The sequence below is a fragment of the Triticum aestivum genome, chromosome 5D (assembly GCF_018294505.1).
Source record: "Triticum aestivum cultivar Chinese Spring chromosome 5D, IWGSC CS RefSeq v2.1, whole genome shotgun sequence".
In the NCBI taxonomy this organism is placed as follows: domain Eukaryota; kingdom Viridiplantae; phylum Streptophyta; class Magnoliopsida; order Poales; family Poaceae; genus Triticum; species Triticum aestivum.
The window spans coordinates 459,569,171-459,583,385 of NC_057808.1; the positions used below are offsets into that span (position 1 = coordinate 459,569,171).

Below are 14,215 nucleotides of genomic sequence, written 5' to 3' on the forward strand. Positions count from 1 at the left end.
TCAGGACAAGAGAGATCCCAATGTTGTTTGAAGGAGGAGAATGATGACCCATGGTTGAGGATCCTCTCTTCTGAGGTGTCACTAACAATGAAGTCCTGCAACAACGACAAAATATTAGCAAGCTTGGCAAAGGTAACAGAGGTTAGGCAATCACACAGGTTAGAAAATAATCCAACTTGCCAGGCTTGGGAAACTAGGACAGAGGGGTGTGTGAAATGTGAGTAAATGTGTGGGAAGCTTATGGCAAGGGGTTTGCTAAGTGACCAAGCGTCATGCCAAAAAAAGGAAAGCTGTCATCATCTATGAGGACAAAGGAGATTTGCTGCAGGGAAGTAGGTAGTCATTCACAAGTCTCTAGAAGAAGGAGGGGAGGAAGGTTTTGAGGCAATGTTGTTAGAGTAGTGGTGGTGGCGCTAATGCGCCCAGGGAAGATCGAGTTTTTGAAGCGGTTTAAAAGCAAAATTCATAAGTCTGCAATTAGTTTGAAGCGGCAAGTTTTTTACACCTGGATGATACTTCTCTGACTTATTTATAATTTAATTGTTTTATGCTATTATATTATCATTCCTACATACGTTTGCCATCATTTTGTATTATTTTTCCAGACTAACATATTAATATAGTGCCTACTACCAGTTGTTGTTTTCTTCTTGTTTTTGGTTTTACAGAAAATCATTACCTATGGAGGCCCAAACATGATGCTGGCGATTTGTTTTGGACCAAAAGAAACTTTGGAAGCTTCAGGAGTCGTCGAGGGGATGCCCAAGGGCCCTACAAGGACAGGTGGAGCGGCTAGGGGGTGGCCGCGCGCCACGCTGGCTGGTGGGTCACCTGAGCCTCGTATTGACCTAATTCATGGTTTATAAATTCAGAAATATTCCAAAACCCTCGGAGAGAGACCAAAAACAATTTTATTGCCGCCGCAAGCCTCTGTTCTGAAGCGATCCCATCTGGAGCTCTGTTCTGGAGTTTTGCCGGAAGGCGAAACCATTGGGGTGGCCATCTTCATCAACCTTGCTGCCTCCATGATGGTGTGTAAGTAGTTCCTTCAAGACCTATGGGTCCATAGTAGTAGCTAGATGGTTTTCTTTCTCTCTTTTATATCTTCAATACTCTGTTCTCTTTTGAGATCAATGCGATGTAATTCTTGTGGTGTGATTGTTGGGATCCGCTGAATTGTGGATTTATGATCAGATTATTCATTGATTTATATTGAATCTCTTGAAATTTCTTTGCTGCATAATTAAATACTTATGAATGCTTTCCGATCTACGAGTCTTCTTTGACCAAGATAGATGAGTAGTTCTTCAGAGGAAATGGTGCAGTGTGTTCAATCTTGCGGTGCTATAATCCAGTGACAATAAGGATGAAGACATGTATTTATTGTTGCCACAAGGGATAAAACGACGGGTTTAATCTTGTTGCTAGATTTCTTTCTGTCTACATTATGTCATCTTGCTTATAGTGTTACTTTGTTTCTTGCAAACTTAATACTTTGATATGCATGTTGGATAGCGGTCTTCGGTGGAGTAATATATTAGATGCAATTGGACTAACGGTCTACTTATCATAGACGTAATGCCTATGTGAGATTATGTCATGAATGATCATAGTTATAAATTGCTACTTTTCTATCAATTGTCCAATAGTAATATGTCTACCATGCCACTATCTGCTTTCAAGAGATGTCACTAGTGAACTTATGCCCCCGGGTCCATTCTCCATTAATACAAAGCTCTTATAGATTGCTCTTTTATTTTCCTTTACTTTTTGCCGTTTTACCTATACCACTATGTATTTGCTTTTAATCTTGTAACTGGCAAGACAAGGCGACTGACAACCCCCTTGTCGAGTTGGGCGCAGGCAATTTTTATTTTTTTGTGTGCAGATGTTGTTTACATTATTAGCTTGATGACTCCTACTGATTTGATAAACCTTGGTTCTTAACTGAGGGAAATACTTTGTGCGGCTGTGCTACATCAACTTTCTTCTTTGGAGAATCCAACAACTCCTATGAGGGTAGCACATGACCATAATTTTTTTTTGCAAACAATTTTTCAAGCTGTTAGACACTTAGCACCAAAAAAAGATTCCTTGGAGTCCATAAGGACTTGCGAATAGCATCGAGGATTTTGATGATATTCTTTGAGAGGCGGAAAACTAACATGAAATAGGTAGAAAGGGAGTCAAGGGTTGACGAGAGCAGAGTGAGGCAGGCGTCACGAGAGAGCAGCCTAGCCGCCCAGCTGGTGCCGACCCGTATTCTAAGGGCATGTTTGGTTCATATACTAAGTTTGCCACCATTTGCCATACTTTTTTTTACTACACACATGGCGTCAAAATTGACGTCAATTTTTTTCACATTTGAGGTAATCTTGCCACACTTTTCTAAATCAAATGATACATAGGGTCTAATTTTCTTGAAAGGAATCTTTCCAGACTGCAAACCAAAAACAGAGCTAACTCGTTCAAATCTGCCCACCTTATAACATGGCAAAATATGTCAAACTTTATTATGGAAGATCCTATAAATTCAATGCAACCCCTGCTTCTAGGAGGAGGTCCATTGTGATCACCCAGTCGCACGCCCACGCGACTTACCCCTGTGCCTCTCCTCCAAGCGAACATGCGGCTAGGGTTTCTGCCTTCCATCGGCGACGCCGTCCATCTGTCTCGTCTCATGTGGCCCTAGGGCCATGGGGCACGGTGGATCGGGACCCTTGCCGGCGGGAGGGCTCCATTTTTATATGTTTCTTTGAATTTAGTTAGGGTTTGTGTTCTGTTTAATAAGACGAGACGACGATGACTTTCCGAAGATGGAATAAGGTTCTGCCTGCTTATCCCTAGTCACGGTGGCGCGTCTAGCATAGTCGGAGGGCATGTGAAGCTGTGTCTCCGAGGAATCTCACATGATTCAGTCGAGGGTTGTCTTTGGTGGCTCCGCTCGGATCCAATTTTCGTTCGTATTCGTCAGTGTGTCTTTAAGTTGGATCCTTCCGATCTATGCATGGCAGTCATTGTTTTGGTATGCTGGTCCTATGAAGCCTTAATACGATGACTTTTCGACTCTCTACTACAATAAATTTTGCCTGATTCCAGCGAGGAAGGGGTGATTGCGACGATGCGTCTTTGGCTTGTTTCAATGCTTGTAGTCGTCGTTAGATGATCTACGAATCAGATGTAATTTTTTATGTTCATTGTACTGTCATGACCTACGATGAATAGATCGAAAGTTTTTTAAAAGGAAGGTCCATTGCAATCCTCTACGGCGGCCAAGCGAAGGAGGCAATGCATGCCAGCCAGGACTCTAGATGCAGCCTACAACGGCTCCCCGTGGCGAGAGAATACGATACCTCACATACTACCACAACTGTCTACTTGTGCACTGAACTCTAATCATGCTGCATTATACTCTTAATCATTCAGCATTAATCTACTCCTCCGCCGATCTTCAACAACACTACAGAGGAGCCCCCACACGAATCATCAAATTGCCCAGCTAGTAATAATCCCGCTAGAAAAGCCACAAGCTAATCAGCCAAAAAAGAGGCATCTTCTACAATCACGCAATTTCCGAGGGCGCACGCGCAAATCTCTCTGGAAATCCCGCACGAGACAGGTGCCGCTCAATGCCCCCATAATTAAAAGCGTCAGGTTTCATACTAGTCTAGTGCGACTGTGCGAGAGGGAGAGAGAGGAGGAATCCAGCCGTGCTTTCGGCGTCCCCAGCTCACACGCACGCAGAGACAAGAACACTGCTGCTGCCGCTGCCGCTGCACCAACCGATCGCCATCGATCCAGGAAAGAAACAAAAGGAAAGCTCCACGATCGGGCCGGCGCTTTGTGCCGCAAGCCTTGTCCTTGCTTTCCGGCCAGAGCACCGGCCAGCAAGCAATCAAATCCCCATCACCACCACCCTCCGGCCTGATCGATCAAACCTGCTCTGCTCTGCTCCAAGAAAGAAACGGGAGGGGCGGCTCCAGGGGGGAGAGAAGGATCGCCGTCCCGCCGCCGACGCATGATGCATTCCGGCGCGGCGCTGTGAGCTCCTCCGGGGAGGGGGGAGATGGCCTAGCCGCCGGATGGGAGCGGCTGGATCTCCATTGGGTTGCAGCTGCAGTCGCCGACAGAGGAAAATCAGGGTAAGAACAAGACGGCTATCTCTCTTACAGTACTATTTGTTCTTGATTGATTGATGTTAGGTATCGGTCGTTGTGTGATCGTCTCTTTCTTGAGGCGCTGGCCTGCTGGTGATGTTCCTCGTGGCCTCCGCCGCTGCAGGATTGCCTTTCCCCTTTATTTTGCAGGTTTTTCGGGCCTGACAATGATCACCAGTACGACCTTTACGAACTGCAATAATTTTCATCTTTTATTTATTTTCTTCGCTCCAAATTTTTTCTTCAAGGACAAATTCAGTCTCATGGACGGAATTCGATGGTTTCGTCTTTCATCTTTCGCTCGGTAAGATTTGGGAGGGATCTCAGTTTCTTGATGCAATCCCGTTCTCTGGTCATCGAAAGGATGGCTCTGTTTTCTTCTCTCCCTGGCCTCTGATCACTAATGTAATGGAGTATCCAAGCAATCAATGTGGCCTCTTTGTCGCTGGGGTTGGAATTCTTGTGCGCTTTGCGGGTCATCTGGGAGCTGGAGAGTGGTTGGGGCATCTTTTATTTGGGTGGTTGGGTTTTCTTGTCACTGCCCACCCTTCCTTTTCTCTATCATTCTTCTTTGATGCTCCATTCATTCCTGCCTCTGCAAGCAACCTCCCTTTCTCATTATTCCCTATATTTTTTTTTTGGTTCGCTATAGTTCAGTTGGATTTTTGAGCCGCTGGTGGTGTGAGCTAGAGTTTAATGATCTCCTGAATTTGTGGCGGAAAAAGCCTGCACATGGTATTGTTTTTTTTTTCTGCTTTCACTTTGGATAAATTTCCTCTCTGCTCTTCTTTCCTTGGCTGATGCTGCAGTTTATTCTCTACTGAGTTTGTGTTGCATGCTCTGCAGTTTTGTGATTGGCACCTGCGGGGCAATTGTTTTTGGAGATTTGTGCAGTTCTGCTGTTTCCAGTTCATCATTTACTATGTGCCGCTTTGTTCATCAACTCAACTCATATGTTCACTTCAAAGCTGCTTTAATAATCAAGAAACAAATTCATCACTAGGAGGATTAGCCGCTGCTATTGCCACCTTGTGGCGTTGCTGATCTTGAGCTTAAAATAGGAGCAGATAGTAACCTTTTCCCCAGTTCGTTGGTTATTTCTGCATGCTAAGGATATAACAATCTGAGGGTATTTGTTTTGCAGGTAACTGGCTGGTGTTAGATTGTGATTGGTTCTTGTTGCTGTCATTCTTCTCTGCCTGTGGGATCACAGAACATCCTCTGCTGTTTAGTTTGTTGCCGTAATGGCAACGACATCGCCGACCAATGCCAAGCGCAAGTACTCATGGTGGTGGGACAGTCATATCTGCCCAAAGAACTCCAAATGGCTTCAGGAGAATCTCGAAGGTAAAATATGTTAACTTGTTGAGCTGTTTGCGTTCATTTCCTTGGATGACCGGTTCCTTTGGATTCTAAAAACTGAGCATGCCTCAGATGCTGTTCTGGCATTAGAGTTGTAACCCTGATTCTGAAGTGAATAAGCAAACACACACAATAACTGAATTCGAAATTTCACTGGAAGTTCCTCTGAAATCAATTTGAGCAGAAATGTAGATGTTCGGAGGTGGTTCAAATAATGCTTGCTGAAGACTGAAGTTCATTGGATTATCCAAGTGAGCTTTATTGGTGATTTAAGCCCGTCGCATTAAAAATTGGAAATTCAGAAAAGATATGAGATGGCAATTTGTTATTTAAATATGACTTATGAAGCTTACAATTAAAATAATAATTTTATAGTCTGAATTTCGAAACCTGAAAATCTACACAATGTATACAGGATTTGACTAGGTACTGCTTTTAGGATTTGTGTTATTTTTTTTTTCAGGGGAGTATAGAAGCACTTCTCTGATTTATAGGAACTGTGCCTTGATCTAGTGTGTTTATTGCCATTGCTGTTATGTGGTCCCAAGGATGTAAATCTGAGAAAAAGGTTTCAATGATGAATTGCAAATTTCTTGTGGAAAGACTTGCATTATAATAGTACGCGTGCGTGAAAGTCATTAGAGTACTGTCGTAGCACATGGGCAACTTCAATGCTGCAAAATAGCAAGTTAGCAATAACATGTTCTTCTGTAGGCACCGACGTCTTGGTTTAGTTGGCCACTGTAATGAATAACGAAATTTATGATATCACTTATTTCATGTTCGTTAATTAAGTTTAGACTGAAAATTTACTGGATTAATTTACCAGACCAGTACACACCATAGTAGAATATATGAGCTTAATCAGCAGATTAGCTGTGCAGTACATTGATGTACTATTCGTTTATTATTAGGTTTGGCAGATAGTTAGCTGAAAATTCAGATTATAAAAGCTACTACTCTAAAATCTTGTGGTTATTGCTTAACAAGTTTCAAAAGTGAGCAATCAGTCCTGGGTCGTCACTCAGTCATGATCATGTTAATCTGAAAGAGTCATGTTAAAACTCTGCAAGATCTGTCAATCATGATCTGTTGATTTACACACATTTATTTGTTGTACATTTAATTCAACAAAATCAAGACCAACATGTTTCTTGATTCATGTTAAGACTGCAAGATCTGTCAGTCATGAATTAAAATTTATGCCTGAGTCATGTTAAGGCTAAAATGTGTGTATAAACTCTGAAGATGTCAAACCAACAGATCATGATTGACAGATCTTGCAGAATGCAGAGTCTTAGCATGACCATGACTCTGTCAGATAATGAAGTCTATATATGATAGCTAGCTGAATTTTTGGTTGTACAGATTAAAAAGGTTCTGTTGTATTTCCACATGTACACACATAATTGCTCTTAACTTAAGAATGCATTTTTTTAATATTCAATAATAAAGAGAGCATTAGTACTTGGGAGACAAAAATCTTCTGTATTCTTTTAGGCCCTAGTAGACATGTGATGTAATATGATAATCATATGGATTATCTTTAATTGGGGGAATACCATAGATTCTCCACTGACTCCATTCCATGATTAAGATGCTACTACCTCTGTACCGAAATACTTGTAGCTGGGGAAACGTACGAGTTCCCCCAACTACAAGTATTTTGGTACAGAGGGAGTACTTCATAAGCAGCCAAGGGAATGCTAATCTATGCTGCATGTTTAAAAAGATAACTATCTAATGATGAAAGTGTAAATGAATGAATATTGTGAACAATGTAGGGTTCGGGTTATCGTTCTCCTTGTATTTGGATGATGCTTCAGTTTTTTTTTGAGAAGTTCGTTGAAGTTTGTACAGGGCTCATATCTGTTAATTCGTGATTACACAGACATGGATAGCAAAATTAAGCTGATGATCAAAATCATTGAAGAAGATGCGGAGTCTTTTGCAAAAAAGGCGGAAATGTACTACCGAAGGCGACCTGAGTTAATGGCCTTGCTTGAGGAGTTGTACCGTGCATACCGAGCTCTAGCTGAAAGATATGATCATGCAGCCGGGGACCTCCGACAGGCCCATAGAAAAATAGCAGAAGCATTCCCTGATCAGGTTCTTATGGACCCAGATGATGATCTGCCAGCTGAATCTGCAACAACTGAAACTGACCAGGACAATGCAGAAATGGCTCGATATTTCCTCTCTTTCATGAATGCTGGTGATCCAAAAATGCATGGTAAAGGTAAGACTTTTTTAGGGCAAAATTGCAAAACACATACGGATGCGCACGCATTGAGAATAAGCTTTGACAAGTAAAATGTTTTCTTGCAGATGACCAAGATTACGAGAAGCTGCAGAATGAACTAGCAAGCCTGACACAGGAAAACCAAGATCTGAAGAAGAGGATCACATCAGTGTTAGAACAGAGCAACTGTGCAGAGTCCGAGGTTCTTTGTCTCAAGGAGGCTCTTGCGCAGCAAGAGGCAGATAAGGAAACTGCAGTTCTGCAATGCCAACAATCCTCTGCTAGATTACAGAACCTCCGATCTGAGATATTGCATACCCAGGAACAGTTCAACAGACTGAAAGAGGAGATGCAAACTGGGTTGCTGCCTTCAAGCGCAGCGGACGACGAGCGTTTCCTTGTGCTCGAAAGAGATAACCAAAACTTGCAGTTGGAAGTAGAGAGGCTGAAACATTTGCTGAAACAGAAGCATGATGAGCTAAATGAGAAGCAAGATGAGCTGGAAAAGCTTAACATCTCCACAGAAGAGGAGCATCTCAAGTGCATGCAAGCAGAAATGGTGAGCCTCTCTTTGGAGAAGAAGCTGTTAATAGCACATGACAAACTGAGGCATTTGGCTCTTGAGAAGCAGAGAGAAGAGAGCAAAGTGAAGGACATTGAAACAGGCAAGATTGTGCTTCAGAAAGAACTGGACAGTATTCTAGAAGAGAGCAAAAGGCTGACTCTTGAGAAGCAGAGAGAAGAAAGCAAAGTGAAGGACATTGAAACAAGCAAGATTGTGCTTCAGAACGAATTGGACAGTATTCTAGAAGAAAACAAGAAGCTGACTAGCCAATGTCACTCTTCTTCAGCAGTGATAATTCGTCTGCAGGATGAGATCATTTCCATGAAGAATGCGCAACAAAAACTTGAAGAACAGATTTGTAAACATGTGGATGAAAAGAAGACACTTCAATATGAGCTTTCGCACCTGAAGGAGGATAGGAGTGAACTGGAGAGGAAACACTTCTCGATCAAGGAACAGATACAGTCGGTGAACGTAAATGTAGAATCACTTCAAGCTCTTGCACATGAATTAAGGGATGGCAATGTTGAGCTGAAAGACATCATCAAGAACCATGAGAGAACAGAAGTTCTTCATGCCGAAAACCTGAGGCAGTTGGAGAGGATGTCTGAGAAGAGTGAACATTTGGAGAGGTCCTTGGCAGCTTCAACTACTGAGCTTGAAGGGTTGAGAGAGAAGAAGGCGGCATTGGAAGAATCATGCAAGGAACTCAATTCCAAGATATGCATTCATCTGTCCGAGCGAGCTGCGCTTGTTGCGCAGCTTGAGGCAATTTCTCAGACCATGGAGGTGCTGCTCGAGAAGAACGTTGTTCTGGATAATTCATTATCTGATGCCAATGCTGAACTCGAGGACTTGAGGAGGAAGTTGAAAGAGCTGGAAAAATCTTCAGAGGCAGTCAACAGTCAGAATTCAGTTCTTCAATCTGAGAAGACAACTCTTGTTTTCCAGGTATGCTATGTGAATAACCTTATTATTTTCCACCAGATATCATAAAATTACATTTGATTGGCTGTCTTGATTATGTACTCACCTTAATTATTGTTCCAGGTTGATAGCATCAGCAATACTCTTGTGAGTTTAGAAGCACAATACACAGAGCTAGAAAGACGACACTCAGCTCTACAACAGGAGAAAGGCTCGGTGCTTGATGAAGTGATCAAGCTACAAGAGCAGATAAGGCTCGAGAGGAAAGAACACAAAGATCTTGCACTTTCAGCAAGCAAGACTCTGTTTGATCTACAGAACAAAATTGACCTATTGCTAGAGGAAGGCAGGAATAGAGAGGAGCAGCTTCAAGAGGAGGAGATGAAGATTATCAAAGCTCAGACAGAGATCTTTATCTTAAAAGAGAGTTTGCGCGACATGTCTGAAGCGAATTCGGACTACTCGGCAAAACTGCAGAAGAAGGAAGAAGCATGCAAGGTTCATGAGGAGAAATTGGGCTGCTTGTCACAGGATAATCAGAAGCTAACTGAAGGGATCGGTTCATTACGGAAAGTATTGCACTTGGATGAGAAGTACGAGTCCCTGGACCAAATGAAGCTTGACATCATTTTGCAGCTCATGTTGCATGAGGTCAACTGCTTAAGGAGTACAATATCTGATGCCCAGGATGCGAGACAGAAAGAGCTTGTTGAGAAGTCTCTTGTTGTCATACTTCTGGAGCACTTTCGGCAGGAGGTAACCGACCTGCGGTCGGAGCGCAACATCCTCAAGCAAGACCAGCAAGCAAAGAGCGAGGAGTTGCTCCTGCTGCAGGCAGAAAGGCAGGAGCTTGCGGAGATCAGCGATGAGTTCTGGGAAGAGATGGAGTCTCGTAACCAGAGAGTTGATGACTTGAGGGCCGAGGCAAAGTTCTTGGTTGGTCAGTTGTCAGAGCTTCAAGATTCTCGGAGGTCACTGCAGAGTGAGATTATAAAGCTGATTCAACAAAACTCCTTGCTGGCAAATGAACTACATGACTCCAGGGAGAAAGAGATGGGCTTTGAAGATGATTTCAGCATTCTCATGAGTGAAGCCGTCAGCAAAGATATCCTTCTTGTGATATTTAGAAGCCTTCATGAAGACAGGTCCCTGGAGTTGAAGTCTTTGCATGATGATTTTGTGTGTCTCCAAGCCGTAGGAAGTGAGCTTTGTAAGGACATCAGGATGATGAACAAGAAGCTTGGTGATTTTGAATTCCTTGATAACCACCTCGGCAAAGATACAACCATGAGCATTTGTGACCGGTCTAGTGAAGAAAATAATCACAAAGAAGTTGATGACGCTGGCCTTCAAGAATCAAATGAAATGCTACTGGAGGAGATACTCAAGTTACATGGAAATGTGGAAATGCTTATGAGCAAGGAGAAGGCTTCGGTCGATATCAGATCCTGCAATGAAGAGATCACAAAATTGGTATCCCACATGCACATGGCCATCATGAATGCAGCTCTGTTCAAGGAGAAGATCGTCGAGCTCATCGTAACATGTGAGAGTTATGAGATAAGTGCCATGGTGCAGAAGGAGGTGCTCAAGGAAGATATCACCCGAAGGAATTCGTATGTGGACGAGCTGAAAGACAAGCTAAATGCTATAGAGATTGAGAACAGAAGACTGAAGGTCGATCTGAATGGTGACGTCACGATGTTAGGATCATTGCAGAGCGAAGTCAGTGCCCTGGAGAAACAAACCGTGTCCCTTGCTAATGATTTCTTGCAATCAAATAAGCTCAAAGTGGAGGTACACATTCCCTTTTCCATGTATTTTTGGCGATTACAAACAAGACACTTGCGTGCACGCGTGCGCACACAAAAATTCAGCAGTCGGTTCCAACTATTTAGTATTTTAAAATGCCATCTATTTAGTAATATAGGATTATTTCGTCTTCTAACAATTTATTTAGTAGTGCCTTAGTAGAAACAATTAAATATTTTCTCCTTAATCTTCTGTTGAAGAGATATTAAAGTCCTTACTTCTTACAATTACTCTGTTATTGGAGGATCTAACTACTAATGATAAGCATGGGAAATCTCGTAGGCTTTCCCTCAAAACGATATATATTTCCCTAAGAATAAACCTGGCGCTGTGTACATTTCATGAAGCTATTCTTTTCATTCCAGGACTCATTTTACATTTTTCTTCTTTTTCTTAGGAAAATGCATCATCTCCTCAGCCTCTGGAAACCATAGTGGGATCCAGTGATCAGAATGCAAATGAAACAGTAAAAGACATGGAGCTGCAAAAATTGCGTGGAACAATCAAAAGGCTCCAGAATGTGGTCGCGGATGCCAGTGTCCTTCTCGAGCAAGAGAGGCTTGGTTTCAATGCCAATCTGCAAGAAGCGAGGAAGCAGATTGAGGCGCTGAAGCTTAAGGAGATCTTGGATGATGACTTGGTCGAAATGAACTACGAGCAAATGTTGAAAGACATACAGCTTGATCTCATCCAACCTTCTTCAGGCTGTCGAACCGAGGCCCTTGGCCAGCAAAAGAAAATTGCAGCTCAAGCAGATCACAAGGTTCATGACCTTGCTGGACCAAGCAATAGCCATGCGCGCGATGATTTGGGGCCACCGCAGAGCGAGTCATTTGACAGTGGCAGCAGCAGACAGTCTCCTGCCGAGCTAGTGGTCGTGAAAGAGCTGAGCATTGTGAACCAAGAGCTACCAAGGTCCATCACCACGGAGCCACACCAGGAGTGGAAGAACAAGGTCATTCAGAGGCTATCTTCTGACGGGAAGAGGCTCAGCACCCTCCAGTCCAGCATTCAAGAGCTCAAAACGAACACCGAGGCGTCCGAAGAGCTCGAGCTCGAGAACGTGAGATACCAGATAAGGGAAGCCGAGAGCACCATCATCGAGCTCATCGACACCAACAGTAAACTGGCCAAGAAGGCCGAAGAGTTCACCTCGGCCGACGGTCTCGATGGGGACAACGTTGACCTGAGGAGCAGGCACCAGCGCAAGATCCTGGAGCGTGCAAGGAAGATGTCGGAGAAGATTGGGAGGCTGGAGGTGGAAATGCAGAAGGTCCAGCAGGCCCTGGTGAAGTATGAGGAGGAGCAGACGAGCAGCGCGACGTCGAAAACCGTGGTTCAGCGGTCGAAGGTGCAGCTGGTGGACTATCTCTACGGTCGAAGGCGGGAAAGCCGGAAGCCGCGATGCTCGCCCTGCGGTTGCATGAGAGCGAAGACCATCGATGACTAACTCTGCCTTCGTTCGCGCCGCTCCTTTTTTGAAGGCGGAGTGTGGAAGGCTGGGGTTTTCAGTTTCAGATGGAGCGACTCATTATTAGTTCATGTTTTTCTAGGTATATACAGAAAAAGAAAGTGGTATGTAAGGATATATTGTAAATGGTAGTCATTGACCGTAAGCCTATGTCATGAACTTACTGCCGGGTTTGTAAAATTGTTGCTAACATTTGTTGAGTGTAGATTTGCGCCGTCCGTGCATCGTCCAGAGTGAGCATTACAGTGGAAATCGTTTGTAAACAAGAGAGGGCATAGAAATAAGCAGCCGGAGAGCATTTTCGTGTGGTATTCTGTACATTCATCAACAGGTGATCATTTGACTGTCATGCAAGATTGCCGACTGGATTACGGTTCTGAATTTGATGAACATATGTCCTTTTTAAACATCTTGTATACTGGTCACAGAGAGGTCAGGGGAAATATCTAGTGCACCGTTGTCAAATCAAAATTCAAAACATCATCAATCTATGCTCTCGCAGTTTTTCTTTGTTTCCAGTCCTTGGTTGTCAGATTGCGGTCCTTCTGAACTTTACACGGGCTTCTGCCCTTTTCATCTCCTATCTATAAAGTTCATATGCAGTTCTCGTGCATGGTTTGGAAAAAAAATTCAAAAAAAAAAAGCTCTAGATACAAAAATGACAAAAGCTCTAGATATAAGTTGGGCTTTGGATTTGACCCATTATCTCTATTGATAGCAAATTGGTTGTTTTTGTACCTCGAGCTATCCTCTGAATTTTGATTTGGAATCCTGTCGAAGTTTGTGAGTGCATCACAGCCATTTTGCAGCATGGAAACATTTACATGGGGGCATCCTCCCTGTAAAGAAAGCATTAGCATGGAGATTAGCAGAGTTCACACACCCTTCTTTATTTTTATTCTGAAAGGTTGTGTTGGTCATTGTATAAACTAAATGGTGTGAAAAACACTGTAAAGCCCTGTGTACTTTCCTACTGCATGCAGTTCTCGGAATTTTCCCATCAAGAGAATCAATTACATAAATTATTTTGAAGGGCCAATTAGTTCTTAGTGTTTGCCGTTCCAATATTCTACAGCTAACCTGTCAAAAGGGAAAGAGATCAAGAGGTGCATGTTTTAGCCATGGCATTATTGGGTTGGCAGGGTCGTCAGTCAGACACTGCAGGCCGGTCTCCTCTTGTTGCCATGGATCCCACTCAAATCCAGTCGGTGGGTATCTAATCACCTCGATTCTCAGAACCTGCCGCGATCCCTTCCTCGTAACTTTATACCAAGTTCATTCGTACGTATATCGCCAAAAACGAAAAGCACAAAGTTGTTGAGGAAAGAAGAAGCGCGGCATTCAGCAACTCGGCTTTACGTTACATTAATATATATAAATATCCTAATGCGTGACTTGAGATACAGTTAACAATGACCCGTTGCTTACCTCTCCCAAGGAGCAGAATTTCCAATGGAGTTTTTGACTGCACAGTTGATGGATTCACGTTTGGCCTTCACTGACGCATTGGTTGTTGCTCTGACGGTTATATGTCATCTGCATGGCCCATATTAAGGCCAGTCCCACGTGAATGCGGCGACATGCTGATCAATTTATGTTGATCCAATCGATCGCTGGCTCCAAACTCTAGTCTAGAGATGACCTGAGACGATCAGGCCTTTCCAGCCGAAAATATGTTG

The 14,215-nt window shown here is 43.3% G+C and overlaps 1 protein-coding gene across 2 annotated transcripts; it reads left to right on the top strand.

Moving 5' to 3' along the window:
* The first annotated feature begins 3,658 nt into the window (after window positions 1–3,658).
* On the top strand, window positions 3,659–12,754 carry LOC123122745 (protein NETWORKED 1B). Of its 2 annotated transcripts, none has more exons than XM_044543082.1 (6): window positions 3,659–4,142; window positions 5,302–5,504; window positions 7,411–7,758; window positions 7,848–9,277; window positions 9,377–11,050; window positions 11,463–12,754. In XM_044543082.1, exons 2-6 carry the CDS (start codon window positions 5,402–5,404, stop codon window positions 12,513–12,515), a joined length of 4,608 nt encoding a protein of 1,535 aa, XP_044399017.1. In that variant the 5' UTR covers window positions 3,659–4,142; window positions 5,302–5,401; the 3' UTR covers window positions 12,516–12,754. The 2 variants fall into 2 exon arrangements, with proteins under 2 accessions (XP_044399017.1, XP_044399018.1); XM_044543083.1 differs by lacking the exon at window positions 3,659–4,142 and adding an exon at window positions 4,731–4,892.
* The last annotated feature ends 1,461 nt before the right edge of the window (window positions 12,755–14,215 follow it).